Below are 27,114 nucleotides of genomic sequence, written 5' to 3'. Positions count from 1 at the left end.
AGTTCATTGATTGCTGTCTCATATGTGCCTTGACCACGGGTCTTCAGCAGACTGAGTAACCCCTTGCTCAAGCCAGCGACCTTGGGTTGAAGCTGGTGAGCTTTTGCTCAAACCAGATGAGCCCGCACTCAAGCTGGCTACCTTGGGGGTCTTGAACCTGGGTCCTCTGCATCCCAGTCTGACGCTCTATCCACTGTGCCACCTCCTGGTCAGGCTAAACCACTTTTTTTTTAAGAACATGTCATCAGAATAACAAAGTTTGCTTTGATACAGTAGCTTCTGGAACCATTTAAAAATCAGTAGCAGAGGTTGCACACTAGCAGCCCTTGAGTGAATTTGGCTCACACATATGTGTTGCTTGGCTTGTATAGTATTGGTCAAACATAAGATTCAGATCAGCATTTTACTCACACCAACGACTGGAGTAGCTCTGAACCTTATTGACAAGGATGTCACCTCCAGTTTGTCACAGTTTCCAGTTTCCTGTTGTGTACCCCGCAGTAAGGCCAGATGTTGGTTACCTTGTCATGTGCTTGTGCTTTTCTTCTGCCTGATTCCCTCATTTACTTATGATGCTTCTCAGGCTGCAGTATTTCGTGAGACAGAATACATTTAAAAGATATAAAAATGTTTAAAACACCTGTCTTATCACTTGTTAACATAGTTACTTTCTCAATTTAGTGTCTTCATTGGCTCCTTTGGCGTGGAGCTGATATTACACAAGCAACGAAGAGAGGCTGGACAGCAGCTCACATAGCTGCAATCAGGGGTCAGGATGCTTGTATGCAGGTAGTAATAACTTTGTTTACTTTTTAAAAATTTAGTAAGTTTAATTACTTCAGCATAATTTTGTTAAGCTATATTGCTTTTATTCTAATAACTTGATCTTATAAATTTATTTCTATGTTCTAAAAGGGAATTTACAGGATTCCATGTCTTAAATATAATATTTTGGAATCAACTGTCTACTTAAACATAAGATGAGACCCTTTTATCTTGGACCTAGTTGGTTATCTGTTTGGGTTGTTTTAAGAGATGTCACAGTCATGCTCAGATTATCTCCTTTATAGCTCACCATGCCTAAAATTCATTATTTAATATGTTTCCTGGCCAAAATAGCACATTAATAGTACATTAGTATGTGTCAGGACCTAACTTATTGGAGCAACTAGGTTTAGTCAGTGTACCAAAATAGACTGGAATTTGGAGGAATACAGAAGTATATAAGCAAACAGTCCTTGCCTGTAAGACGCTTGAGACTCTGGAGTGACAGGAGCTCTGCTCAGTGAGTTACAAAATGATACAAAGCACAGTTTATGATTCAGGTTCTAATGAAAAGTACAGATGAAAAGAATTCTAGAACTTAGCTGCAGATAGAAGAATCATAAATCGAAGAAATAAAATTTCAGCTAAGCCTGAAAAAACGGGTTGATTTCAAAGGGTAAGTAGTAAAAAAAAGTTATAAGTAGGAAATATGTGAGGAGCAAATAAAAATAGTGATTATCATATATTGAACAATTTTAATGTGTCAGTCACTGTCTCCCATGCATTACCTCATTTAATACAACAGTCTATGACTTCCCTTTTTTAGATTAGGAAACAGATTCAAGAGTTAAGTACCTTGCTAAGTAAATGAAAAAGCAAGGATTTGAATTTGCTTTGTCCTCTTAACCTAAATTTAACCTCTGTGCTATAATTTTATTTTATTTTATTTGTGACAAGGACAGAGAGAGACAGGGAGGGACAGATAGGGACAGACAGACAGGAAGGGAGAGATGAGAAGCATCAGCTCTTTGTTGTGGCACCTTAGTTGTTCATTGATTGATTTCTCATATGTGCCTTGACTGGGGGACTATAGCAGACAGAGTGACCCCTTGCTCAAGCCAGTGACCTTGGACTCAAACTGGTGAGCCCTGCTCAAACCAGAGGAGCTTGCGGCAAGCTGGTGACCTCTTGATTTCGAACCTGGGTCCTCCATGTCTCAGTCTGACGCTCTATTCACTGCGCCATCATCTGGTCAGGCTATATGTTATAATTCTATGTGAAGTTCCTGAATTGGAAAAATGAGGTATGTCAGGGGATATAGTATTAAATAAGTTTGACTGAATGTAGGTGGTTTGTTCTGTAGACTATTAATGAACTAAGTTTGGATAAGCTATACTGCTCACAAAAGTTAGGGGATATTTCAAAAATAAATATGAAATGATAAAATATCTCCTAATTTTTGTAAGCAGTGTATATATTTGTAAAATGTCTGAGAAATAGAATAAAGATTTTTAGTTCCATTTGTGTACGAAAGAGGTTTTATACATGTACTACATATATATGTATGTATACACATATATATATATGCATACGCATACATACACATACACATGGATGTTATCAGGAAACTAAGGTAATGAAAGCAGTATTTCAGGAAATTATTCTTGTGAAACAAATCCAGGATTACATGGGATGAAGAGAGAGTTTGGAAAACAATTACTGTGTACATTATATAGGGAGGGATGTGCTGTGTATGTGATATAACACACAGAAACTGGGCCAATTGTAAATTGAGATGGAATTATCTCAAATGCAGTTAGAAATTTGTTTTGGAGCTTAGAACTATTTTCTTTAAAAATTTTTTTTTTAGTGAGAGAGCGGGAGAGAGAGATAGACTGGAAGGGATAGAGAAGAGAAGCATCAACTCATAGTTGCAGCTCCTTACTAGTTCATTGATTACTCTCATATGTACCTTGACTGGGGGGTTACAGCAGAGTGAGTTACCCCTTGGTCAAGCCAGTGACCTTGGGCTCAAGCTAGCGACCTTGGGCTTTACCCCAGCGATTTCTGGGCTCAAGCCAGCAACCATGGCATCATGTTCGTGATCCCATGCTCAAGCTCCAACCCCACGCTCAAGCTGGTGAACCTGTGCTAAAGCTGGCAACCTCAGGGTTTTGAACCTGCGTCCTCAGTGACCCAGGCCAATGTTCTGTCCACTGTACCACTGCCTGGTCAGGCAGATCGAGTTACGTTAATAATGAAATCCTTTTATTGTATTCAAAACCCAGTTAATAAAAGATTCTGTTTTTGAAATAGTGGAAGTATAAATTTCAGTTTTATTAGCTTTGTATTAAAGTATTTTAAGTTAGTGGTTATTAATCAGTGCTCATAAAAAGTGTGTCTTATAGATTGTATGTACATGTGCAAATCAGAATATGAAATCAGGTATTATAAATGTCTCCTGGGCAATGTTGAAAAGAATCTCAAATGTTTTTTTTGGATTAGCAAAGAACTTCCCACACTTTGCCTATGGAACATATGTAAGAACATATATAATTACTTAGCTAGGTTAATAAATTACTTGCCTTTAAATAATCTGCATTTGCATTTATAATTTAATGTGTATATTTATGTAAACTAATTTTAATCTTATTTTTAGGCTCTTATGATCAATGGAGCAAGTCTGGCAGCTCAGGACGATCGTGGTTGCACTCCTTTACACCTTGCTGCAACACATGGCCATTCTTTCACTCTACAGACAATGCTCCGGAGTGGAGTGGTGAGGGTTCCTGTCGGTCTGTGGCAATGTATAATCATATAAATGATTGGCCTTTGGTAGTCTAGTTATCTCTTCCTGACTTTTTAAATAATCTTCATGACTTTAGGGAAGTAATTTGATCTCTCACTTTAGCTTTTCCATCTTTAAACACAGGAGCAATAATTTAAATAAATCCTAAAAGAAATAAACCACTGCGTTTAATTGTATAAACTATTTTAGAGGTTTTGGGTTCTTCATGTGAACTCAGAGTATAAAACTGTGAAGATTCTGAAGCTTCTAAACACATGTTAATAAGTGATTGTAAATCTTTCTGAATTTCTGTGTATAACTCTTATTTTGTATAATAATTTATAAAGTGATTTATATCTCCAGAAATTTTATTTATTATTTTACTTATTTTTAATCTTACCCAGTGGTTATAAAAAATAACTTCTTATAAGAAAAGAACTATGAATATTGAAGGCATTATGGTAAAAATTGGTATTTCTATAAAGAAAAAGTGAAAAATCTTTTTTTGTGTGTGACAGAAACAGAGAGAGGAACAGACAGACAGGAAGGGAGAGAGATAAGAAGCATCAGTTGTTCATTGCGGCACCTTAGTTGTTCATTGATTACTTTCTCATATGTGCGTTGACTTGGAGGGGGGAGCTACAGCAGACCGAGTGATCCCTTGCTCAAGCCACTCAAGCTGGTGACCTTGGGGTTTTGAACCTGGGTCCTCTGTATTCCAGTCAGATGCTCTATCCCCTGCCCACCACCAGGTCAGGTGAAAAATCTTAATTTTTTTTATTAACTTTTCCTTTATGCTTTTAAGGGTATGATTTGATCATTTGAGTCCATTCCTTTTACTTTATTGGTCAGGAACCTGTGACCAGTAAAATGACTAGTAAAGTTTCTTTTTAAAAACTATTTTTGGCCCTGGCAGGGTAGTTCAGTTGGTTAGAGCATCATCCTGACATGCTGAGGTTGCTGGTTTGATCCCTGGTCAGAACGTATACAAGAATCAACCAATTACAGCATGAATAAGTGGAACAACAAATCAGTGCCCCCCCCCCTCTGTCTTTTCTTCCTCTCTCTGTAAAAAATCAGTAAATTAAAATAAATCATTAGTAAATGATTTCTCACCAGATTTTTTTTAAAAACTATTTTTATATGGCTAGTTAGGTTCTTTTTAAAGAGTATTATATAAAGCTTCATTAGTATGTTATTAGCTTACAAGTTCAAATCAGTGATTTCAGTAAATTTTTATTTTATATTAGGCTTTAAGAGCAGCATCCAGTTGTCATTTGCATAGTTAAGCTGCTACACTTAGTGTTTCCCCTACAAAATGGAAAGAACCTTAGTCCTTGTGAATATTACCTCTAGGATCCCAGCCAAACTGATGTGAGAGAATGGAAACCTGTACATTATGCAGCTTTTCATGGACGACTTGGCTGTTTGCAACTGCTAGTTAAATGGGGGTGTGGCATAGAAGATGTGGACCACAATGGGAACCTTCCAGGTATTTGCAAACACAACTATTTTATTTTTTTAGGGTGTCTTTTGAATAGTAGAAAAATTTTTTTCCTTTGGTTTTCCCCCCCTTTTTTCAAGTGAGAGGAGGGGAGATAGATTCCTGCATGCTTCATGACTGGGATCCACCTGGAAACCTGTCTGGGACCAACGCTCAAAACAACCAAGCCATTCTCAGTGCCTGAGGCCCACTCTTGGACTAACTGAGCCATCCTCAGTGTCCCGGGCCAATGCTTGAACCAATCAAGCCACTGGCTGTGGGAGGGGAAAAGGGAGAGAAGAGGGAGGAGAAAGAGGCAGATGGTTGCTTCTTATGTATGCCCTGACTGGGAATCAAACCCAGGACATCCATACGCCAGGTTGACACTCTATCCCAGTGATTCTCAAATTTCTTGAAGTTGGGAAGCATTTAAAATCCTATAAATAATTGTAGGCTCACTATATACAAATGTATGAGAAATATGTTATATTAATTAAGTCATATTAAAGAAAAAAATGTAAAGTTTAAGCATGCTTTTATGGTAATTAAATGAAATAAATATGACAAAATTAAATTTATTCTGACATTAAAAAACACTTTTATGTTATATTTTTTGAGTTATGCTTTCTAGAATTTGTAAAAAAGGGGTTAAAAATTAAAAAACAACAAAAAGTTATCTTTTTATATATATAGATACATTCTTAGTAAGATTTAGTAAATTTGGCTGGTCCCGGTACGAATGTGTTGTTTTTTCATTCTTGTGTTTATGAGAAACATGAGCCTGATGTGTCCTAGCGATTTCTTCAATGTTTGGGCATATATTTGAAAGGCAAACTCTCATTTCCTTGTCAATACATTGAAGAATTCCTCTCTCTTTACTCTTAATTGTGTTGAGTGCAGAAAACCCCCACCATACATATCATCTTAACTTGACACCAAACAAAGGATAGAAGAAACTTGCCTCTAGTCTTTCCCGGGAACATGGGGGGTAGTGTAAACAATTCAGCACCACAGCTTAACAGCCTTTTGCAACCTAATCAGGCAAGTGAGGTCGGGGGTTGGGCAGACTGTCAGCTTACAGCCAATTCCCCACACCTCTGTCCCCCCAAAATCTAAACTCCAAAAACCCTGTTGATTTTTAGGTCCCCATCAGGCACATATTTCTCTGGAATACCATAGGGCGCACCAGTGCACCCTGGCACACACTTTGAGAACCACTGCTCTATCCTTTGAGCCAGTTGGCAAAGGCCTGATTAATAGAAGTTTTAATTTAAGTTAGTCCAGTTTAATAAGCTCTTTTTTTATGGTTAGTGCTTTCTGAATGTTGTTAACTAAGTCTTTCCCTACTGTATAGTCATGAAGACATTCTTTTATGTTATCTTCTAGAAATTTTATTATTTTACTTTCACATTTAGATTTCCAAGCCACCTAGAACTGACTTTTCTGTAATACAAGGTAGGGGGCAACTTCATTTTTATTTAGTATTTTATTAAATATGCCTGTTTACTTTTTAAAAATCTAACTTTTATTTCTTTAACTGTGTATATTATATTTTTATTATTTTTTTTAATTTATTGATTTTAGAGAGAAACATTAATTTATTTTTCTACTTATGCATTCATTGGTTGATTCTTATATGTGCCGTTACTGGGGATCAAATCCATAACCTTGGCATATGGGGATGATGCTCCAACCAACTTAGCTACCTGGCCAGGGCTAGTATAGATATATATATATTTTTTGTTTGTTTAAAGATTCTTATTTATTGATTTTACAGAGAGAGGAGAGGGGAGCAAGCAGCATCAACCCATAATTGTTTCACCTTAGCTGTTCATTGTTTGGTTGTCACATATGCCTTGACTGGGCAGGCCCATGGTCTTGAACAGTGACCTTAGCCTTCCAGGTTGATGCTCCATTCACTGCACCACTACAGGCCAGGCCTAATTTTTGAATAGTGTGATGTAGAGTTTAAGAATGTGCCCTCTGTAGGACAAAAGGCCATCTGCTTCTCCATCCCCTCTCTCCCTTCCCCCTCCCCTTCTCTTTCTCTCTCTCTATCTTTCTTCCTTTCCTGCAGCCATGTCTTGAATGTTTCCAGCAAGTTGGCCCTGGGCACTGAGGATGGCACCATGGCCTTGTCCTAGGTACTAAAATAGCTCAGATGCTAAGCATTGGAGCAGTGGCCTCAGATGGGTAGAGCATCGCTCTGTAGGAGGCTTGCTGGGTGGATCCTAGTTAGGGCACATGGAGAAGTCTGTCTCTCTTCCTCCCCGCCACTCAATTAAAAAAAAAAAAAAAGCGCCCTCAGCATTAGACTGCCTTTGTTCAAATCTCTCTTAAAAAATTATTAATCCAACCTTTATTTATTGAGCATCTATTATATGTTAATCATTTTTCTAGGTTCTGGGTATACTACAGCCATAAAGCACACAAAAGTACCTGCCTTTGTGTGGTGGTGAAGTGGGAGACAGACAATAATCAAAATGAATGAACAAAATTATATTAAATAGTGACGTGTATTTGGATAAAATAGGAAAGCGAAGTAGAATGTTAGAGGGGATGAAGTTTAAAATAGAATGGTCAGGGAAGCCTTCACTGGAAAGATAACAACTGGGTCAAGACCTGAAGGAGCTGAGGAAACAAGACTTGTGGGTATGTATCATGGGGGGAAAAACTTTTCAGGGAGATGTTATAGTTTTTCTTTTATGGTTCGGACTCGCAAGGAATAAGAGACATCGGATGAAAGTAGTACAAGCAGAGGGCTGAAACTCAGAAACAGAATCAGCCCTGAGAAACTGCACCACTGCATATTTATTGAGTTCCAAAAGCCACAGCTCAGCAGATAAAACTAGAAAGCTACAAAAGCCTTTTTTCCCAACCATACCATTCCCAGTCCTACACATCTACTGTTTTCTTCATGATCAAGGACACGAGAAGAGTCAGAGTCTCAGAGTTTATCAATCATAAAGGACATCTGGTTCTTGAAGGCAATCCTCCAAGATTCCCATGTACTTGCATTCAAGTAACCCCAGGCCAGTCTCCTGCTATGATTAACACACTCCAAGATCTCTTGTCTCCGAGTAACCCCTGCTCTGAAGTTAACTACCGTTCATATTTGTGCAGGGTCTTTCCCTTCAGGGAGAGGTAACAGAAAGCTCCTAAGTCAGGTGTGCCTGGTGTATTTGAGTAAGAGCAAGTTGTAAGTCAGTGTGGTTAAAGAGAAGTGAGGGGGTAATTGATGAGGTCAGAGAGGTAACAGGAACTATTGAAAGATTTTGAACAGAAGAATGACATGATCTCACTATGTTTAAGAGCATCCTTTTAACTATTGTGTTTAAAACGGATTCCAGTAAGGGTGGCAAGGGCAGAAATATAGCTGTTTGGAGACTGATGCAATAATTTGCTATTTGATTGAACCGAAGTAGAGGTAGCAAAGATAGAAGTAACTGGGGCCTGTGTATCTTTTAAAGTCAGAGCCAATTAGATTGGCTGATTGATCAGATGTGAGGAGTAACAGCGGAGTCAAGGATGGCTCCAGGGTTTTGGCCTTAACTTTGAAAGGGAGAGTTTCCATTAACTAAGAATGAGAAGCTATGTAAGGAAAAGTATACAAGAAGTATAAGGAGTTTAGTGTTTTACGTGTTAAGTTAGAAATACCTATAAGACATAAATGTATATGATGAATAAGGAGTTAGAGGAGTTTGAAGTTTCAGGGAGGAGATTAAAGTGGAAGGTTCAGCTAAGAAAGTGTAGACTAGTGTGTGCCAACAACTTCTCTTTCAGGCATTGTGACTTGTTTCTCCTGAATGGTACTGGTCACTTGGGCACTGTCCTACTTCTCCAGAGGCAAGACTTGACTATTGATTAGATTAAACTATTCCCCAAGTAGTCTCTTCTCTGAAAAGGCCTTTTGTTCTTTGTAGTCATTGTCTCTAAGCTTGTAACACCCCAGAACCATTCCTATTTTTTAGTACATTTTGGGTTATGGCTGTCCCTAAATCTGATTCAATATATTGTTTTCTCAGATATTCCTTAACATTTATTGTCTGTTCATAGCGTTGTTGTTTGTCTTTCTAGTCCTGGCTGTAAAAAATATCTTTTCTAATATTCTTAAGGATTTGGAGTAGAAATGATAAGGTAGTATGTTTGCTTAGTCTGTAATTTTGATCCAGCCTTCTTGTTTATAATAAGAATAATGTTTATGGAAAAGTAATACATAGTGATAAAAATAACATCATATTTGCATAGTGCTATTTTGGTTTATTTTCTCCTCTTTTTTTTTGCAAAATATTAAAAAAATTACCTGTCTATCCTCTATCTACCTTACATAGCAGCATTTTCTCATGTAATGGTAAACTGCACAATTAGAATTTCACTTTCCAACAAAATTTTCTGGGGCCTACTGTTTGGTGGCCCTCATCTGGCCTCTCTACACTTACACTATTTCTTTGGCATAACTAGAAGGCTCAGTAAGGACATGTAGGCTGGCGAACATTCTGTTACCCTTGTTCAGGTTATGAAGCATTATATAGGACAGGATTGTGACCTCCCTGATTGTAATTCCCTGAGGATTAGAGCCAATGTGTTATTTCTTTTTTATGATTATTCTATTGTCAATTTAAAAACGATAATTCTTTTTTCTCTCTCACCTATAGTTCACTTAGCAGCCATGGAAGGCCACCTTCACTGTTTCAAATTTCTACTCAGTAGAATGAGCAGTGCAACTCAAGCTTTAAAAGCCTTCAATGATAACGGAGAAAATGTATTGGACCTGGCCCAGAGGTTCTTTAAGCAGAACATTATAAAGTTTATCCAGGGGGCTGAGTATGAAAGACATGATCCAAAAGATCAGGAAAGTAAGTAATAAACCTGAATGTTTTAACATTTAATATGTAGAATAAATGGTAAAGGAAAAGAAAGAAGTTATAAATTAAAATTATAGATACAGTTGAATCTTTTGGATCTTTCTCCCTTAATACCATTCATTCTTTTTTCTTCCTCTTCAAAGGTAACTATTGTTTTGGATTTGTAATTCCATTCTGTGGTTTTATATTCAGTATATATGTACTCACGAAAATATGCAGTGTTGTTTTGTGTAATTTTAGAGTAGAGACCAAACTGCTATAACTAAGAAATCCTAGAATTCAGCAGCTTAAATGATGTTTATTTCTTTTATATGACAGCTTGAGTTGGAGAGTAAATCTGTTCTATTCAGTCACTCAAGGACCTGCTATCTTCCTAACTAGTTTTCTGTAGTTGTTGCTAATGCAGCAGGAGGTACACAGGGAACAAGAGTAATGCCTAGGACTAGAGGTTTTCAGGGTTGAATTTGCACTCATTACTTTTACTAACTTTCCATTGGCAAGAGTTTAGTTACACGGCCATATGCAGCTGCAAAGAAGCCTGGAGAATTCACCACCTAGCTGAAAAGCCTCATCTCAGCTGCAACTCTCTTACTAATGAAGGAGAGGGAATTTAGCAGACAGCTCACAGTCTTTGAAAGTTCTTTTAAAACTTTATAAAAATGGTGTAAAAGAGTACATATTATTGTATGACTTACCTTCTATGGCATATTTTTGAGTTTAGGTTGATAGATATATCTTATTCTTTTTAAGTGTTTGAATAGTGTTATATTTTATACAAACCATTATTTATCCATTCTCCATTTTGCCATTTACACTGTTTACAATTTTTCATTATTACAGTTAATATGGGAGTAAATATTCTTGTCCTTATCTCCTATGTACATGTACAGGAGATTCTGTAGAGAAGTGCTTCCCTACCTTTTTCACACATAGCCCACACAGAAAATGATGTTTAAATGGCACACTGGGACCATTGGATGAGGGTTCTTGAGGTACTGCCTATCTTCTCCGAAGACTGAGAGTTAAGAGCTCTGTCTTGGTAAATAGTTGGGAAACTACTTTAGGTTTTGCTTTGTAAGATATTCCCATCTTTAGTATAAATAGATATTGCTGCATTCTTCATCAATGTGGTTGTAGAAATTTATACTCTTATCAGCTATGTTTGCTAAGAATGAGGAGAGAGAGAGAGAAAGAAACATTGATTTGTTGTTCCACTTATTTATGTATTCATTGATTGATTCTCATATGTGTCCTGACTGGAGGTCAAACCCGCAACCTTGGTGTATCGGGATGATGCTCTAGCTAACTGAGCTACTTTTAGGGAAACAGTATTCAGTATTGACAGGCTTAAAATATTTTTGCCAGCTGGTTGGATATGAAAAGCTTTAATTTGTGTTTTGATTTGCAATTTCTTGAGTACTGCTTTTTTGTAACATTACTGGCTATTTTCATTTTCTCTTCTATGAATTGCCTGCCTATATATTTCTCCCTTTAAAAAAATTGTGTTTATCCTTTTCTAAATAATTTGAGTTCTTTCTATAGTCTCAGTGCCAATTCCTTATTAATTTTATCTGATACAGATATTTTCTCTCACATTGGCTTTCTTTTTATTTTGATTATGTATTTTTTATAAAAAATCCACTTTATTAAAGTATGATTTATATGCAATAAACTATTTATTTTAAGTGTGTGATTTAGTGAGTTTTGACAGTTGTATACGCTCATGAAACCACTATCACAAGCAAGATTCAAAACATTTCCATCACTTCAAGGGTTTTTTTCATACCCCCTTGAAGTTCATACTTTCTTTGACATTGGTCCCACACAACCACTGATTTACTTACTGTCACTTTAGATTTTTATTTTTTTTTTTGGAAGAGAGAGAGAGAGAGAGAGAAGGGAAGGGAGAGAGATGAGAAGCATAAACTCATAGTTTTGTTACTTTAGTTCATTGATTGCTTTTCATACATACCTTGACCGGGGAGGGGGCAGGGGCTCAAGCCGAGCCAGTGACCCTTTGCTCAAGCCAGCAACCTTGGTCTCAAGCTAGTGACCTTGGGCTTCAAACCAGAGAACTTGGGATCATGTTGATGATTACACATTCCAGCCAGCAATCCCATACTCAGCCTGGTGAACCTGCGCTCAAGCTGGATGAGCCCACACCCAAGCCAACAACCTCAGGGTTTCAAACCTGGGACCTCAGTGTCCCAGGTACACGCTCTATCCACTGCACCACTGCCAGTCAGGCTAGTTAGCCAATTAGAATGTTTAATGGAACTATTTAGAGTTTTATTTGTGTTATGTATAATAGTAATTTATTACTTTTAATTGCTAAATAGCATTTCACTGTATGGATGTACTGTATTTTGTTTATCAGTTCACTTGCTTATGAGTATTTGGATTATTTCTAATTTGGGGTTATTTAAAAAGCTGTTGTAAACATTTATATAGACACATGTTTGCATTTCTCTTGGTAAATAGATAGAAGTAGGTTTATGGTAGGTATATATATATATATTTTTTGTATTTTTCTGAAGTTAGAAGTGGGAGGCAGTAAGACAGACTCTCGCATGCACCGGACCGACATCCACCCGGTATGCCCACCAGGGAATGATGCTTTGCCCATCTGGGGCATCGCTCTGTTGTAGCTGGAGCCATTCTAGCGCCTGAGGCAGAGGCCATGGAGCTGTCCTCAGCGCCTTAGCTGTGGGAGGGGAAGAGAGAGAGAGAAAGGAGAGGGGGAAGGGTAGAGAGCAAGTGGGTGCTTCTCCTGTGTGCCCTGACCAGAAATTGAACCTGGGACTTTCACACACCAGGCCAATGCTCTACTGCTGAGCCAACTGGCCAGGGCGGTAGGTGTATTTTATTTTATTTTTTGGTAGGTGTATTTTAACATAAAAAAGTTGTCACCTGACTAGGTGGTGGTTCAGTGGTGCAGTGGATAGAGTGTTGACCTGGGATGCTGAGGACCAGGTTTGAAACCCCAAGGCTGTGGGCTTGAGCGCGGGATCTTAGACATGACCTCATGGTCGCTGGCTTGAGTCCAAGGTCACTGGCTTGAAGCCCAACATTGCTGGCTTAAACAAGGGGTCACTGGCTTGGCTGGATCCCCTGGGTCAAGGCATGTGTGGGAAGCAATCAATGAACAGCAACTAAGGTGCTGCAACTACCAGTTGGTGCTTCTCATCTTTCTCCCTTCCTATCTCTCTTTCACTAAAAAAAGAACAAACAAAAGACAAACAAAAAAAGGAACTTGTTAAAACTGTTTTGCAAAGTAGTTGCATCACTTTACATCCCTATTAGATATGAATGAGAATTCTGTTTGCTCCACAGAATTCCTAACATTTGATACGGCCAGTCTGTTTTATTTTAGCCATTCCAGTGGATGTGTGGTATTATATTATTGTGGTTTTAATCTATATTTTTCTTTTTTTTTTTTTTTTTATTTTGATTTTTATTTTATTTATTCATTTTTTTAGAGAGGAGAGAGAGAGAGACAGAGAGAGAGAGAGAGAGCAAGGAGAGAGAGACAGAGAGAGAGAAGGGGGGAGGAGCTGGAAGCATCAACTCCCATATGTGCCTTGACCAGGCAAGCCCAGGGTTTCGAACCGGCGACCTCAGCATTTCCAGGTCGACGCTTTATCCACTGCGCCACCACAGGTCAGGCTAATCTATATTTTTCTGATAACTAACAATATTGAACATTTTTTTTCTTTTTTTTTTGAGAGAGGGGAAGAATCAACCCATAGTTGTTCAGTTTTAGTTGTTCATTGACTGCTTCTCATATGTGCCTTGACTGGGGGACTCTAGCCAAACCAGTGACCCCTTGCTTAAGTCAGAAACCTTGGGATTATGTTGATGATCCTGCACTCAAGCCAAGGACCCTGTGGTTAGGCTGGTAAGCCTGCACTCAAGCTGGATAAACCTGAGCTCAAGCCAACAACCTTGGGGTTTCAAATCTGGGACCTCAGCTTTCTAGGTTGACACTCTATCCACTGCACCACCACCAGTCAGGCTGAGCATCTTTTCATATGGGCATTCATATATCTTCTTTTATGAAGTGTTTGTTCAATTTTTTGCCCAGTTTTTGATTGGATTGCTTATCTACTAATTATTCAGTTTTGGCAGTTTTTTTTGTTTGTTTTGTTTTTTGTATTTACAGAGACAGAGAGTCAGAGAGAGGGACAGACAGGGACAGACAGACAGGAATGGAGAGAGATGAGAAGCATCAATCACTAGTTTTTTGTCGTGTCACCTTAGTTGATTGCTTTCTTATATGTGCCTTGACTGTGGGGCTACAGCAGAGCGAGTAACCCCTTGCTCGAGCCAGCGACCTTGGGTCCAAGCTGGTGAGCTCTGCTCAAACCAGATGAGCCCGTGCTCAAGCTGGTGACCTTGGGGTCTCAAACCTGGGTCTTCCGCATCCAGTCCAACACTCTATCCACTGCGCCACCACCTGGTCAGGCCAGTTTTGGCAGTTTTTATGTTTTGCAAATATTTTCTCCCCCTCTGAAGCTTGGCTATTTTTTAGTGGAATCTTTCAAAGAGCAAAAAAGTTAAAAAAAATTTTTATTATTATTTTTTTCTTTTTTTGTATTTTTCTGAAGCTGGAAATGGGGAGGCAGTCAGACAGACTCCCGCATGCGCCCAACCGGGATCCACCCGGCACGCCCACCAGGGGGCGATGCTCTGCCTATCCGGGGCGTCACTCTGTCGCGACCAGAGCCACTCTAGTGCCTGGGGCGGAGGCCAAGGAGCCATCCCCAGCGCCCGGGCCATCTTTTGCTCCAGTGGAGCCTCGCTGCAGGAGGGGAAGAGAGAGATGGAAAGGAAGGAGAGGGGGAGGGGTGGAGAGGCAGGTGGGCGCCTCTCCTGTGTGCCTTGGCCAGGAATCGAACCCGGGACTTCCGCATGCCAGGCCGACGCTCTACCACTGAGCCAACCGGCCAGGGCCAAGTTTTAAATTTTGATGAAGTACAATGTATCAATACTTTCTACAGGTCATATTTTTTGGGTCCTATCTATAAAATATTTGTCAACCTCAACATCAGCAAGATATTCTCTTATGTTTTCTAGAAGTTTTACAGTATTAGCTTTTTAATTCATGTCTTTGATTTACATCAGGTTAAATTTTATGTAGTGAGTGAAGTAAAGTGTTGATTTTAATTTAAAAAATATATATAGCCACTTATGCTAGCACCATGTTTTGGAAAGCCTTCCTTTTCCCTATGAAATATTTCAGCAGCTTTGTCAAAATCAGTCACCTGTGTGTGTATAGGTGTGTTTCTGGCCTTGGCATTCTTTCTGTCTTACTAATATGTGTGTTCGTTTGCCAGTACTTACATTGTCTTGATTACTATAGCTTTATAGTAAGACTTAGAATCAGGTAGTTTAAGTCTTCATCTTTGTTCTTTTTAAAATACTCTGGCTCATTTAGGTTGTTTTCCTTTTGTATGTAAAAATGAGAACAGCTATATTTCAGCATTAAGAGGCAGTCCTTAAAAGTACTTATAACTGTGCCTGGCATTCAGTAAGGACTCAATATATGTACCTGTTAACATGAAAACCATTTGATCAAGTATTTACTATGTGCTAGACACTATGTCAGGTACATTCATTCACACATGTATATGTGTATGTATATATATTTATGTATTTGTATTTGTATATGTAGACATACACACATATACTTTTATCTGCTTCCTGTTTATTTTGATATCTTCACTTCCATGTAAACAAATAGAGAGAGTGGTTTGTACAAAGGTAGGCTTGAGCCTAAAGACATCTTTATGCAAAGGGTTGAAAATGACCAGCTCCTTGTGTTCTGTGGTGGCCCTTGGGTAAAAGAGAATATGACTAAAAAGAGTTTTGCTCTAATAGTTCTCCTAGCATGTTTGAGGTTCAGAGGGGAAGGGCTACATAATTAATAATAATCTTATTTTATGGTTCTCTTTTTATTATTTGTCATTGTATCAACTGAACTAATTCCAATATAACATTCTCATACTTCAATTAATATTGAAATCTGTAACTGTAAGGCCAGAAAAAGGAATGAACTCATATGTTTACTGAAGTGCTGAATTTTTTATTCATAGCTTTAGCATTTCCAGGTCATGTGGCTGCCTTTAAGGGTGATTTGGAAATGCTTAAGAAATTAATAGAAGATGGAGTAATTAATATTAATGAACGTGATATTGATGGATCAACTCCTATGCATAAAGGTGAGTTATGGTTCATGCTTAATTTTCAATTCAGACACAATTACTTTTGAGTTATTTACCGTTTAAAATAATTATCCATCAGAAACACCTGAAAATGTATGATATACAGAGTGCTTAATTTTTAATTCAAGTGTGATACTTTTTTATGATGTCAGACATTCACACGTTATCATATATGAGGATAATTCTTTTTTTAATTTAATTTTATTTTATTTCACTTCATTTTAACAGAGAGAGAGTCAGAGAGAGGGATAGATAGGGACAGACAGGAACGGAGAGAGATGGAAGCATCAATCATCAGTTTTTTGTTGTGGCACTTTAGTTGTTTATTGATTGCTTTCTCATATTGCCTTGACCGTGGGCCTTCAGCAGACCGAGTAACCCTTTGCTCAAGTCAGTAACCTTGGGTCCAAGCTGGTGAGCCTTGCTCAAACCAGATGAGCCCGCACTCAAGCTGGCAACCTCAGGGTCTCGAACCTGGGTCCTCCGCTTCCCAGTCCGACGCTCTATCCACTGAGCCACCGCCTGGTCAGGCTTGAGGGTAATTCTAATAGAAATTCTCTTGATATTTTCATGTAGTTAAGATATGAAATTCATGGACCTGGCTAGTTGGCTCAATGGTAGAGTATTGGCCCCTGTGTGGAAGTCTCCAGTTTGATTCCCAGCTAGGGCACACAGGAGAAGCACCCATCTGCTTCTCCCCCCTTCCCCCTCCTTTTTCTCTGTCTCTCTCTTCCCCTCCCTCCCACAAACAAGGCTCCATTGGAGCAAAGTTGGCCTGGGCGCTGAGGATGGCTCCATGGCTTCCACCTCAGGCGCTATAATGGCTCTGGTTACAACGGAACAATGCCCTAGATAGGCAGAGCATCACCCCCTAGTGGCCTTGCGGAGTGGATCCTGGTCTGACGCATGCAGGAGTCTGTCTCTCTGCCACCCTGCTTCTCACTTCAGAAAAATACACAAAAAAATAAAGTGAAATTCACTGCTAGAGAAGTTTTTTTGGAGTAACGTTTTTTGGGGACTAAAAGCAACCTATTTATGCTAAAACAGAAACTGTATCTCTTGAAAAAGATTAGCAGAATTTTCTTTATTCTTATACTTTGCAAAAATGTTTTTACTTTCATAAAATCTCAGTTAACATGATATGGACACATTTTTAAGATGTCTGCATAAAAAAAGATGCCTGCAACTTTTCTCTGCACTCTTTTTCTCTCTATGTGGAATTTAAAATATCAGGGTTTTTTGCTTTGTTTTTTTAAACAGACTTTGTCAAATTGTCACTTCAGTGTTGAGAGTATATATCTAGGATTCATTCTTGTCAGTCTTTTATTTATAAAATCAAAACCCAAATCTTTAACCTACTGTACCTGATATTTCCCTTTTGCTTTATTTGTGATAGAGTTTCTTTATAATCTGATGGCTGGTAATTCTTGTAAAAGTCTTAGAAGTAAAAAGACAATCTTGTTAATATAGTCATATGTTTGAATTGGACATGAGTTCAAAAATAACATCTGGCAATCCCAATCACAGATTATGTTCCTATTGGTTAGGTTCTTAGCTTAATCATTAAAGTTTGTTTAATTCATAATGTATCTTAAGAATCTTAAGCACCATGCGGACCAATAGTTTTATAGGAGAAAGGGTGGTCGGGGTAGGAAGAAGGGGAAGCAAAGAGGGTTTCTTTTATATGTAGAGAGGTCTCCACTTTGGTAAGCACTATACTTAGAGAACCTTTCTCCATTGATCTTGTCTAGCTGTCTTCTAGCTTTTTACTTGTGGATTTATGAATGGAGTGGACACTTAAAATGTGCATAAAATATTGTTGTTGTTTTTCTTTTTTAAAAAGTACTGTCCTGAAGCAGAGTCCCCATTTCATAACTTAAGTATAAGTGGTTTTATTTATTTATTTATTTATGACAGAGACAGAGAGAGGGACAGATAAGGACAGACAGGAAGGGAGAGAGATAAGAAACATCAATTCTTCGTTGTGGCTCCTTAGTTCATTGATTGCTTTCTCATATGTGCCTTGACTGGGGGAGCTACAGCAGACTGAGTGACCCCTTGCTCAAGCCAGCGACCTTGGGCTCAAGCTGGTGAGCTTTGCTCAAACCAGATGATTTTGCGCTCAAGCCAACCACCTTGGGGTTTCAAACCTGAGTCCTCCACATCCCAGTACGATGCTCTATCCACTGCGCTACCACCTGGTCAGGCTAAGCAGATTTTATTTCTAATGTATATGTAAGGTGTCATTCATGAGGGAACAAAAGAGAGGTTCACTCATGATATTTATAATTCATCTTTGGAGGAACAATAAAGTAAGTTTTATTGACAGAGATGGTTTTCAGCCTATCTAAGTCATTTCTTCCTCATTTGAATTGAGATGGAAGTGAGGGATCTGGAGGAAGGTTCTAAAGAGATTGATGTACAAAAACAGATAGTTTGGGATTCAGCCATTGTGAAAAGATGAAAGGGTGAAAATGAGGAGTTACCAAAAGGCTTTGCCCTTAACGTCTACTCTTGTCAGTCTGTTAAGGACTCCTGGGACCAGCAGTGGATCAGATGGTGCTGTGGAGGGGTGTTAAGTGACTACGGCAGGAGAAAGGGACATTTTTGTGTACATTATCTTTTCCCTGGGCAACATCTGTATGTATAAATTATGCCCAAATTGAGTAAATAAAAGTTGATATTTTCTTATAATTTTCACCGTATTTTCCCATATATAAGACATTCCCATGTATAAGACACATCTTAGTTTTGGGACACAAAATTTGAAAAAAAAAAGTATTACATAAAGTTATTGAACTCAAAGTTTTATTTATCATAAAATTTATACAACTCCTCATCACTGTCAAAACTCCCATCCATTAACTTATCCTCAGCTGTGTCTGATGATGAATCACTGTCTTCAAAAAATGAGCACAAAAACAAGCACAATAAAGCGGGAAATGCAAGTAAAATAAACCTACAACCACTGTATAAGACGCACCCAGTTTTTAGACCCCAAATTTTCCAAAAAATGATGCGTCTTATACATGGGGAAACCTGGTGATTGTATCTATTGATGTGACGTTGGTTAATAAAATTTTACAGGTTTCTGGTGCACAGTTCTATGATACATTGTCTGTATATTGTATTGTGTTGATAGTAATCAGGGTTTCACGAAGAGGAGCTGCAAAGGAATGAGGCAGCAACAATACTGCAAGTGGAGGACCCCAATCTCTCCAGGATTGAGGTGCCTTAGAGAGATCAGTTATCCAATTTATTAAGCAGAAACATGACATCATGCATGAGAAACTAACAAGCAGAATACAGTGTCCAATTTTATTATTTAGTTTTGCAAAACTGATTAGATTTCTCTTGCCCTTTCTGAGACTTAACACCACACCATCTGCTGTCTGATTCCTGACCTGCAGAAAGCTCCAGCAGGGCCAAGCATCACGTCCTTGAGTCTTCCCTGGACGTGACTGCCTTCAGTCATGTATGCCTGGTCTCGACCTTCACTTCCTCAGGATGGGAACAGAAAGTCACTCGGTGCTTTGGCTTTCCTCGAACAGTATTGTGTGTTCACCACCCCAGTTCAAGTCTCCTTCCATCGCCATATATCCCCCATACTCTCTTCTACCTCCCCCCACCCCCTTTTCTCTCTGGTTATCACCATATTGTTGTCTGTGTCTATGAATTTTTAAATATTTTAATAAATTAACAAACAACATAGAAACAGACTCATAGATAGAGAACAGACTCACAGCTGTCAAAGAGGAGGGAGCTTGCGTGGGTGGATGAAAAGGATAAAGGGATTAAGAAAAAAAAAAGCCTTATAATTTTAATTCACATTTCGTCAATCTGCTTTTTTTCTTTCATTTTAATTTTAAGTAAGCTACAGTATATTAGTCATTTAATGATTGTGAAAGCCACTATGACTTTTCCTTTCTTTTACTTTTAGGCCATAATTATTTCAAATCATTTCATAACAATTTCTAGCCACTGCTAATTTTATCTTGTTCTCTTATAAAACATTGATCAAATTAATCAACATATTCTGATGACTATACAATAAGGATCTTGGATAAAAATTCTTTTATTGTATTTCACTGTAGATAAATTACTTAGCCCCCCCCCCCCCCCGTAAATATTACGTGTGTATAAAATGGAAAAGTTGGGTTAAACTCACTCTGTCTTATAAAACTCATCATTATTTGGGATTCACAAATACAATTTTGTTAACTTTTAAAGAGAAAAGGTATTGTGTAAAGTAGGGTTATTTCTAGAAGTATGGGAAACCCTGTAGTGTTCTTTGTTAGCTGGTTTGGATTTGCTGTAGGAGAAAGAGAAGCCCCAGGCTCCTCAGGAGCCAACTCTGGGTTTGGCAGATAGCTCTGAGTCACTTAGAGAAAGGTAGGACAACAGTGCTTACAGACCTTTTGCAAGCTGGGCCGTAGAGTCATAGTGATGGGGATGCTTGGTCACTGCATCTGGCTTTGTATCCTTTCCTCTCTGTTCCCAGTATTGGAGGTGGAGTCAATCATAAGGCATCAAAGCCATACCAAAAGTTCAAACTCTAGTTTATTTTACAGAGGCACATATATATTCAGCACTAGTAATGTGCCCGTACTATGGAGACAGTATGAGATCCAGACCTTACTGGTAAGGAGCTACATACATACTTATGCCATGGACAACTAGAGATTTGCATAAGTAAGGATGTAATACATGGCAAAAAAGTATTTGGTTGTTAAAATGCATGCAACGTAAGGAATTCAGGAGTAGAAATTAAACAAGTTGCTAAGGGTTAAGTTATTGAGGAAAGTGTTCACGGAATTCAGAAATAATACCTATGTTTATGTGACATTTAATAGGGTACAATACTGTCATTTTTAATCCTTATTGTAATTTTATGAAGCAGCCATGTAAATCCTGCTGCTTTATAAATGTGAAATTATCTCTGTAAAAGGTGAGGAAATTGAGGTTTTTTTGACTGAGGTTACATAGCTAGTAAGAGCAGAGCTGAGATTTCATTCATTTTTTTCTTCATTCATTCACTCATCAACTATGTAAGTGACAGCCACTTGCTAAATTCTGTTCCATCCTCCAGTCTCATTGTTAAGTAGACCTAAATTCAGATATTTTAAGTCTACTAAGTTTTTTTGGTTTTTTTTGTTTTTTTTTTTTGCGAGAGAGAGAGAGAGAGAGAGAGAGAGAGAGAGAAAGAGAAGAGGGACAGATAGGAAGGTAGAGAGATGAGAAGCATCAATTCCTCATTGCAGCACCTTAGTTGTTCATTGATTGCTTTCTCATATGTGCTTTGACGGGGGGTGGGGGTGGGGGCTCCAGCAGAATGGCTTGACTCCTTGATCAAGCCAGCGACCTTGAGCTCTAGCCAGCAACCTTGGGCTTCAAGCCAGCTACCTTGGGCTTCAAGCCAATGATCTTTGGGCTCAAGCCAGCAACCATAGAGTTACGTCTATGATACCACGCTCAAGCCAGGAACCCCATGCTCAAGCTGGTGAGCCCATGCTTAAGCCGGATGAGCCCATGCTCAAGCCAGCGACCATGGAGTTTTGAACCTGAGTCCTCAGCAGCTCAGATCGAGGCTTTATCCACTGCTGCACTGCCTGGTCAGGCTTAACTCTTTTTCTTATAGTTTCCCTGAGTCTTGAGATGGACCTAGAAGGATGGGTAGAAGTTAGATAAGCACATAGTTGAGTGATGGGCACTCAGAAGACACAGAAGCAGAGTTGTAGAGGTAAAAATTAATATTGCATGCCTGTGTTTTGAGGACAAGATCTAGCAAAAAGTGGTAAATAGTTTAGGTAACCAGTGGGGGAACTGTAAATTTTGAATTGTGAGGGTTAGAGGAATAAGCTAACCCTCCCCTCCCCTCCCCTCCCCTCCCCTCCCCTCCCCTCCCCTCCCCTCCCCTCCCCTCCCCTCCCCTCCCCTCCCCTCCCCTCCCCTCCCCTCCTCTTCCCTTCTCTCTTCTTTTTCTTTTCTCTTCTCTTTTGTCCCTCGCTCCCTCCCTTTCTTTCTGTCTCCCCCCACTTCTTTCTTCCTTTCTTTTCTGTGGGGAGATAGACAGACATCTGCATGAGCCTGGACTGGGATCTACCTGGCACCTGGGGCTGATACTTGAATTAACTGAGCTATCCTCAGCACGTGGGGACCAACGTTCCAATTGAGCTACAGGCTGAAGGAAGGGAAGAGAGAGAATGGGAGAGGGAGGGGAAGAGAAGCAGATGATCACTTCTCATGCGTGCCCTGACCAGGAATCGAACTCAGAACGTCCATATGGTATCCACCGAGCAACTGGGCGAGCACAAGATTCTCAAAGTCAGTGTAGGTCTCTATGGCTAGATTGGTTTAAGATTATTCAGGGGCAATAAATAGCAGAAGAGCGCTGGATAAGGATTAGAAAAAACTAGATTATAGTTTCAAATCCATTACTTACTATGTGATATTAAGTAGATAACCTTTTTGAGCCCCAACTTTTATATCTGCATGTAAAGTTCTCTGTTTAGAAGATGAGCACAGTACATATTGGATTAAATGTTTGTCTAATGAATGAAAATTACATCTGCCCAATCTACTTTTCTTGGAACTCTCTAAGGAACTATTTAAAATTTTAGAAAATTGCTACTAATAACAGTAACTCTTTTCTGTGTATTTTCTTTTTGTGTGTGGTTTTTTTACAGCTGCTGGACAAGGCCACATAGAGTGTTTGCAGTGGATGATTAAAATGGGAGCAGACAGTAATATTACCAACAAAGCAGGGGAGAAACCTAGTGATGTGGCTAAGAGGTATTCTTATCTGCTTTGCTCCCTTTTTTTGTTTTTGAAGTTTTGCATATACTCTGTTATACTTAGAAATCTCTGAAGATTTAATGGAATTATAGGACTCAATCAAATGCTGATGGAATGATAATATTCAACCTGAATGGATATTTGATGGTATATCAACTATTCTCTCTAAAACAGTGATTCTCAACTGGGAGGTAGTATTGTCCCTTTTCCTGGGGGGAGGGGCATTTAGAAATATATGGGGGTTTGTTACAATGACTAGCAACCATCACTAATATACTGCTCACAAAAATTAGGGGATATTTCAAAATGAATATAAAGTGATAAAAAAAAGCATTTGATTTTTTTTTATTAAACAAGGACATCAGAAAAGCAAACAAGTCAAAGAAAGTTGTTTGTTAATGCAAATGAGATGCAAAACCAACTTTTATTTCATTGGTGAAAATGCACTGTACAAAAGGCTGAAAGTACTGGAGTATCTGCATGTTTCCTGATCCTCTAATTTTTGTGAGCAGTGTATTTAGTGAGATCAGGTCTAGAAATGCTGAAATGCTAACTGTTCTACAGCAGTGGTCCCCAACCTCCGGGCCACTGACCGGTACCGGTCTGTGGGCCATTTGGTATCGGTCCACAGAGAAAGAATAAATAACTTACATTATTTCCGTTTTATTTATATTTAAGTCTAAACGGTTTTATTTTTAAAAAATGACCAGATTCCCTCTGTTACATCCGTCTAAGACTCACTCTTGATGCTTGTCTCGTAAGTTCGACAATTATATTTAAAAATACCACAGTTTTTACGCCAGTTGCATAATTTTATTTTGTGCATTTATCCGTCCCACCCTAAAGGCCGGTCTATGAAAATATTTTCTGACATTAAACCGGTCCGTGGCCCAAAAAAGGTTGGGGACCACTGGTCTACAGTACTCACAATAGTGGTATACAGCATAGGCTCATCTCATCCTAATGTTGACCCCTGTTGAGAAATATTAGTGATAAAAAGGAGTAATCAAAAGAAGTCACATGGGTTTTATTTATTTATTTATTTTTGCCAGAGACAGAGAATCAGAGAGAGGGACAGATAGGGTCTGACAGAAAGGGAGAGAGATGAGAAGCATCAATTCTTCCTTGTGGCATCTTAGTTGTTCATTGACTGCTTTCTCATATGTGCCTTGACTGGGGGGCTCCAGCAGAGCGAGTGACTCCTTGCTCAAGGCAGCAACCTTTGGGCTTAAGCCAGCAAGCATATGGGGTCATGTCTATGATCCCACGCTAAGCCAGCAACCCCACGGCTCAAGCTGGTGAGCCCTCACTCAAGCCGGATAAGCCTGTACTCAAGCTGGAGACCATGGGGTTTCAAACTTGGGTCCTCCATGTCCCAGTCTGATGCTCTATCCACTGAACCACCACCTGATTGGGCAGGAGTCACATGGGTTTTAAAACAAATTTTGGTTTTCACATTTGAATTAAGTATAATATCTATTACCAAACACCTCATTCAGCTCAGGTCCTCAAGAAATATTTAGTCCATTCATTTGTTTATTTGATTGTTTTTTTATGCACCTTTATTATATTTATCATGTCCCAAGTGCTATAGTTAGTGTTAGGATTACAAAGGTGGAAAAACACAGTTCTTTCCCTCAAAGGAGCTTAGAGAATTGTGGAAAGACGAATTACAATTATTATAATATTCATTATTAATTATAATTATTAGTAGCATGTGTAAATATAATAATAATTATTATTTTATTTATTTATTTTTGAGAGAGAGAAAGGGACAGATAGGAACAGACAGGAACAGACAGACAGGAGGGAGAGAGATGAAAAGCATCCACTCATAATTGCAGCACCTTAGCTATTCATTGATTGCTTTCTCATATGACCCCTTGCTCAAGCCAGAGACCTTGGGCTTTAAGCCAGTGACCTTTGGGCTCAAGCCAGTGACCATGCAGTCATGTCTATGATCCCATGCTCAAGCCCGTGACCCTGTACTCAAGCTGGATGAACCAGTGCTCAAGCCGGTGACCTCAGGGTTTCAAACCTGGGTCCTCAGCATCCCAGGCTGATGCTTTATCTACTGTGCCACAGCACCTGGTCAGGCTAATTATTATTAATTATAATCATGTCATATTATATTATGTATAAGGTACAGTAAGAACATGGTAGAAACAATGCTTAATTTTTCCTATTGGACAGTTGTGAGGAAGGGATATTAATATGGATGATGGTTAGAGTTATGAAGGAAACTGGAAGGACAGAATTTATATAGAAGTCAAGGGAAACTACAGTGTGTCCGTAAAGTCATGGTGCACTTTTGACCGGTCACAGGAAAGCAACAAAAGAAGATAGAAATGTGAAATCTGCACCAAGTAAAAGGAAAACCCTCCTAGTTTCTGTAGGATGATGTGGCAGCATGTGCGCATGCGCAGATGATGATGTAACACCGTGTATACAGCGGAGCAGCCCACGGCCATGCCAATCGAGATGTGGATGGTACAGAGGAAAGTTCAGTGTGTTCTGTGGCTCGCTAAATTTGAATCCGTGACCAAAGTGCAACGTGAATATCAGCGCGTTTATAACGAAGCGCCACCACATAGGAATAACTTTACTTGGTGGGATGAGCAGTTGAAGGTAACCGACAGTTTGGTGGAGAAACCCCGTTCTGGTAGGCTATCAGTCAGTGACGAGTCTGTAGAGGCTATACAGGATAGCTACTTAAGGAGCCCTAAAAAATCTGTGCGTGAGCCCACATCGAACTGCACTGAATAGGTATGAAACTGGGAGAGTTTTCCTTTTACTTGATGCAGATTTCACATTTCTATCGTCTTTTGTTGCTTTCCTGTGACTGGTTAAAAGTGCACCATGACTTTACGGACACACTGTATTTTTGGAGAAAGCAACAGTTATGCTGACACTTGAGGAGGAAGAGCTGTAAGAAAACTTGTATGTTTGAGGAACTATGTGTGGTTCAGAAATACTTGGATCTAAAGTAGGACTGTGGGCTAAAAGATGCACATGAGGCTTGAAAGAATTCAAGGACCTAGTCATTCTTTAAATTGCCATGCAATTTTTGTTTGTGGGTTCATGTTTCGTAAAATTTTGTCTATGGGATTTCTTTGAAGACTTGAAGTGTAATTTTGTTATATCATGTACCTAGGATCCTGATCAACTAAAGCCCACTTTGTTTTTATTTTTATAAGCAGCTTTATCAAGATATGTTTGCATACAATAAAGTACACATACTTGTATAGTATAAATTAATGGATTCTGATATATGTATACACCCATGAAACCATCACAATAAAGATAGGGAATATGATCATGACCCCCAAAAGTCTCCTTGTACTCCTTTGTAACCTTTCTCCCTCCCACTGCTGGCTTTCCCAAGCAAACACTGACCTGCTTTTTGTCACTATGGATTAGGTTGCATTTCTATAGTTTTATTAAAGGGAAGAATACAGAACTTACTCTTATATATCTGGCTTCTTTTACTCAGTATAATTATTTTTGAGAATTCTTTCTTATTATTGAAGAGTATTCCATTGGATGTAGAATTCCATAGTATTCCATAGTTTGATTATCCACTAACTCAGGGGTTGGGAACCTTTTTGGCTGAGAGAGCCATGAACGCCACATATTTTAAAATGTAATTCCGTGAGAGCCATACAATGACCCGTGTATGTTACTCATTATTCAATAAAAATTTGGTGTTGTCCTAGAGGACAGCTGTGATTGGCTCCAGCCACCTGCAACCATGAACAGGAGCGGTAGGAAATGAATGGATTGTAATACATGAGAATGTTTTATATTTTTAACATTCTTTTTTACTAAAGATTTGTCTGTGAGCCAGATGCAGCCATCAAAAGAGCCACATCTGGCTCGTGAGCCATAGGTTCCCGACCAGAGCACTAACTTGTTGGATATCTTGATAGTATCCATTTTTTGGTGATTATGAATAAAGCTACTAGAAGCATTCATATACAAACTTTTGTATGAAGTTGTTTTCAATTCACTTGGGTAAATACTTAGGGGTAGTATTGTTGGGTCATGTTTTAAGGGTTTGTTTAACTCTACAAGAAACTGCCAGAGTGCCTTCTAAAGTAACCACAGCAATTTGCAATAGATGAAAGTCTCTGTAGCTTCTTATCTCCTCAGCTTTTGATATTGTCAGGTACTTTGATTTTAGTAATTTTAATA

The 27,114-nt window shown here is 38.8% G+C and overlaps 1 protein-coding gene across 1 annotated transcript in view; it reads left to right on the top strand.

Moving 5' to 3' along the window:
• ANKRD42 (ankyrin repeat domain 42) overlaps positions 1–27,114 on the top strand; it is a gene marked incomplete at its 5' end in the record, with an annotated part of 60,120 nt that overhangs the window by 9,381 nt on the left and 23,625 nt on the right. The window contains 6 exons of the mRNA XM_066249180.1: positions 682–789; positions 3,425–3,544; positions 4,910–5,045; positions 9,692–9,892; positions 15,997–16,122; positions 22,812–22,917. Coding sequence (XP_066105277.1) covers positions 682–789; positions 3,425–3,544; positions 4,910–5,045; positions 9,692–9,892; positions 15,997–16,122; positions 22,812–22,917 — 797 coding nt within the window. The remainder of the gene's footprint in view (positions 1–681; positions 790–3,424; positions 3,545–4,909; positions 5,046–9,691; positions 9,893–15,996; positions 16,123–22,811; positions 22,918–27,114) is intronic.

The sequence above is a fragment of the Saccopteryx bilineata genome, chromosome 1 (genome assembly GCF_036850765.1).
Source record: "Saccopteryx bilineata isolate mSacBil1 chromosome 1, mSacBil1_pri_phased_curated, whole genome shotgun sequence".
Classification (NCBI taxonomy): Eukaryota; Metazoa; Chordata; class Mammalia; order Chiroptera; family Emballonuridae; genus Saccopteryx; species Saccopteryx bilineata.
This window is presented reverse-complemented; position numbering and strand designations above follow the sequence as displayed.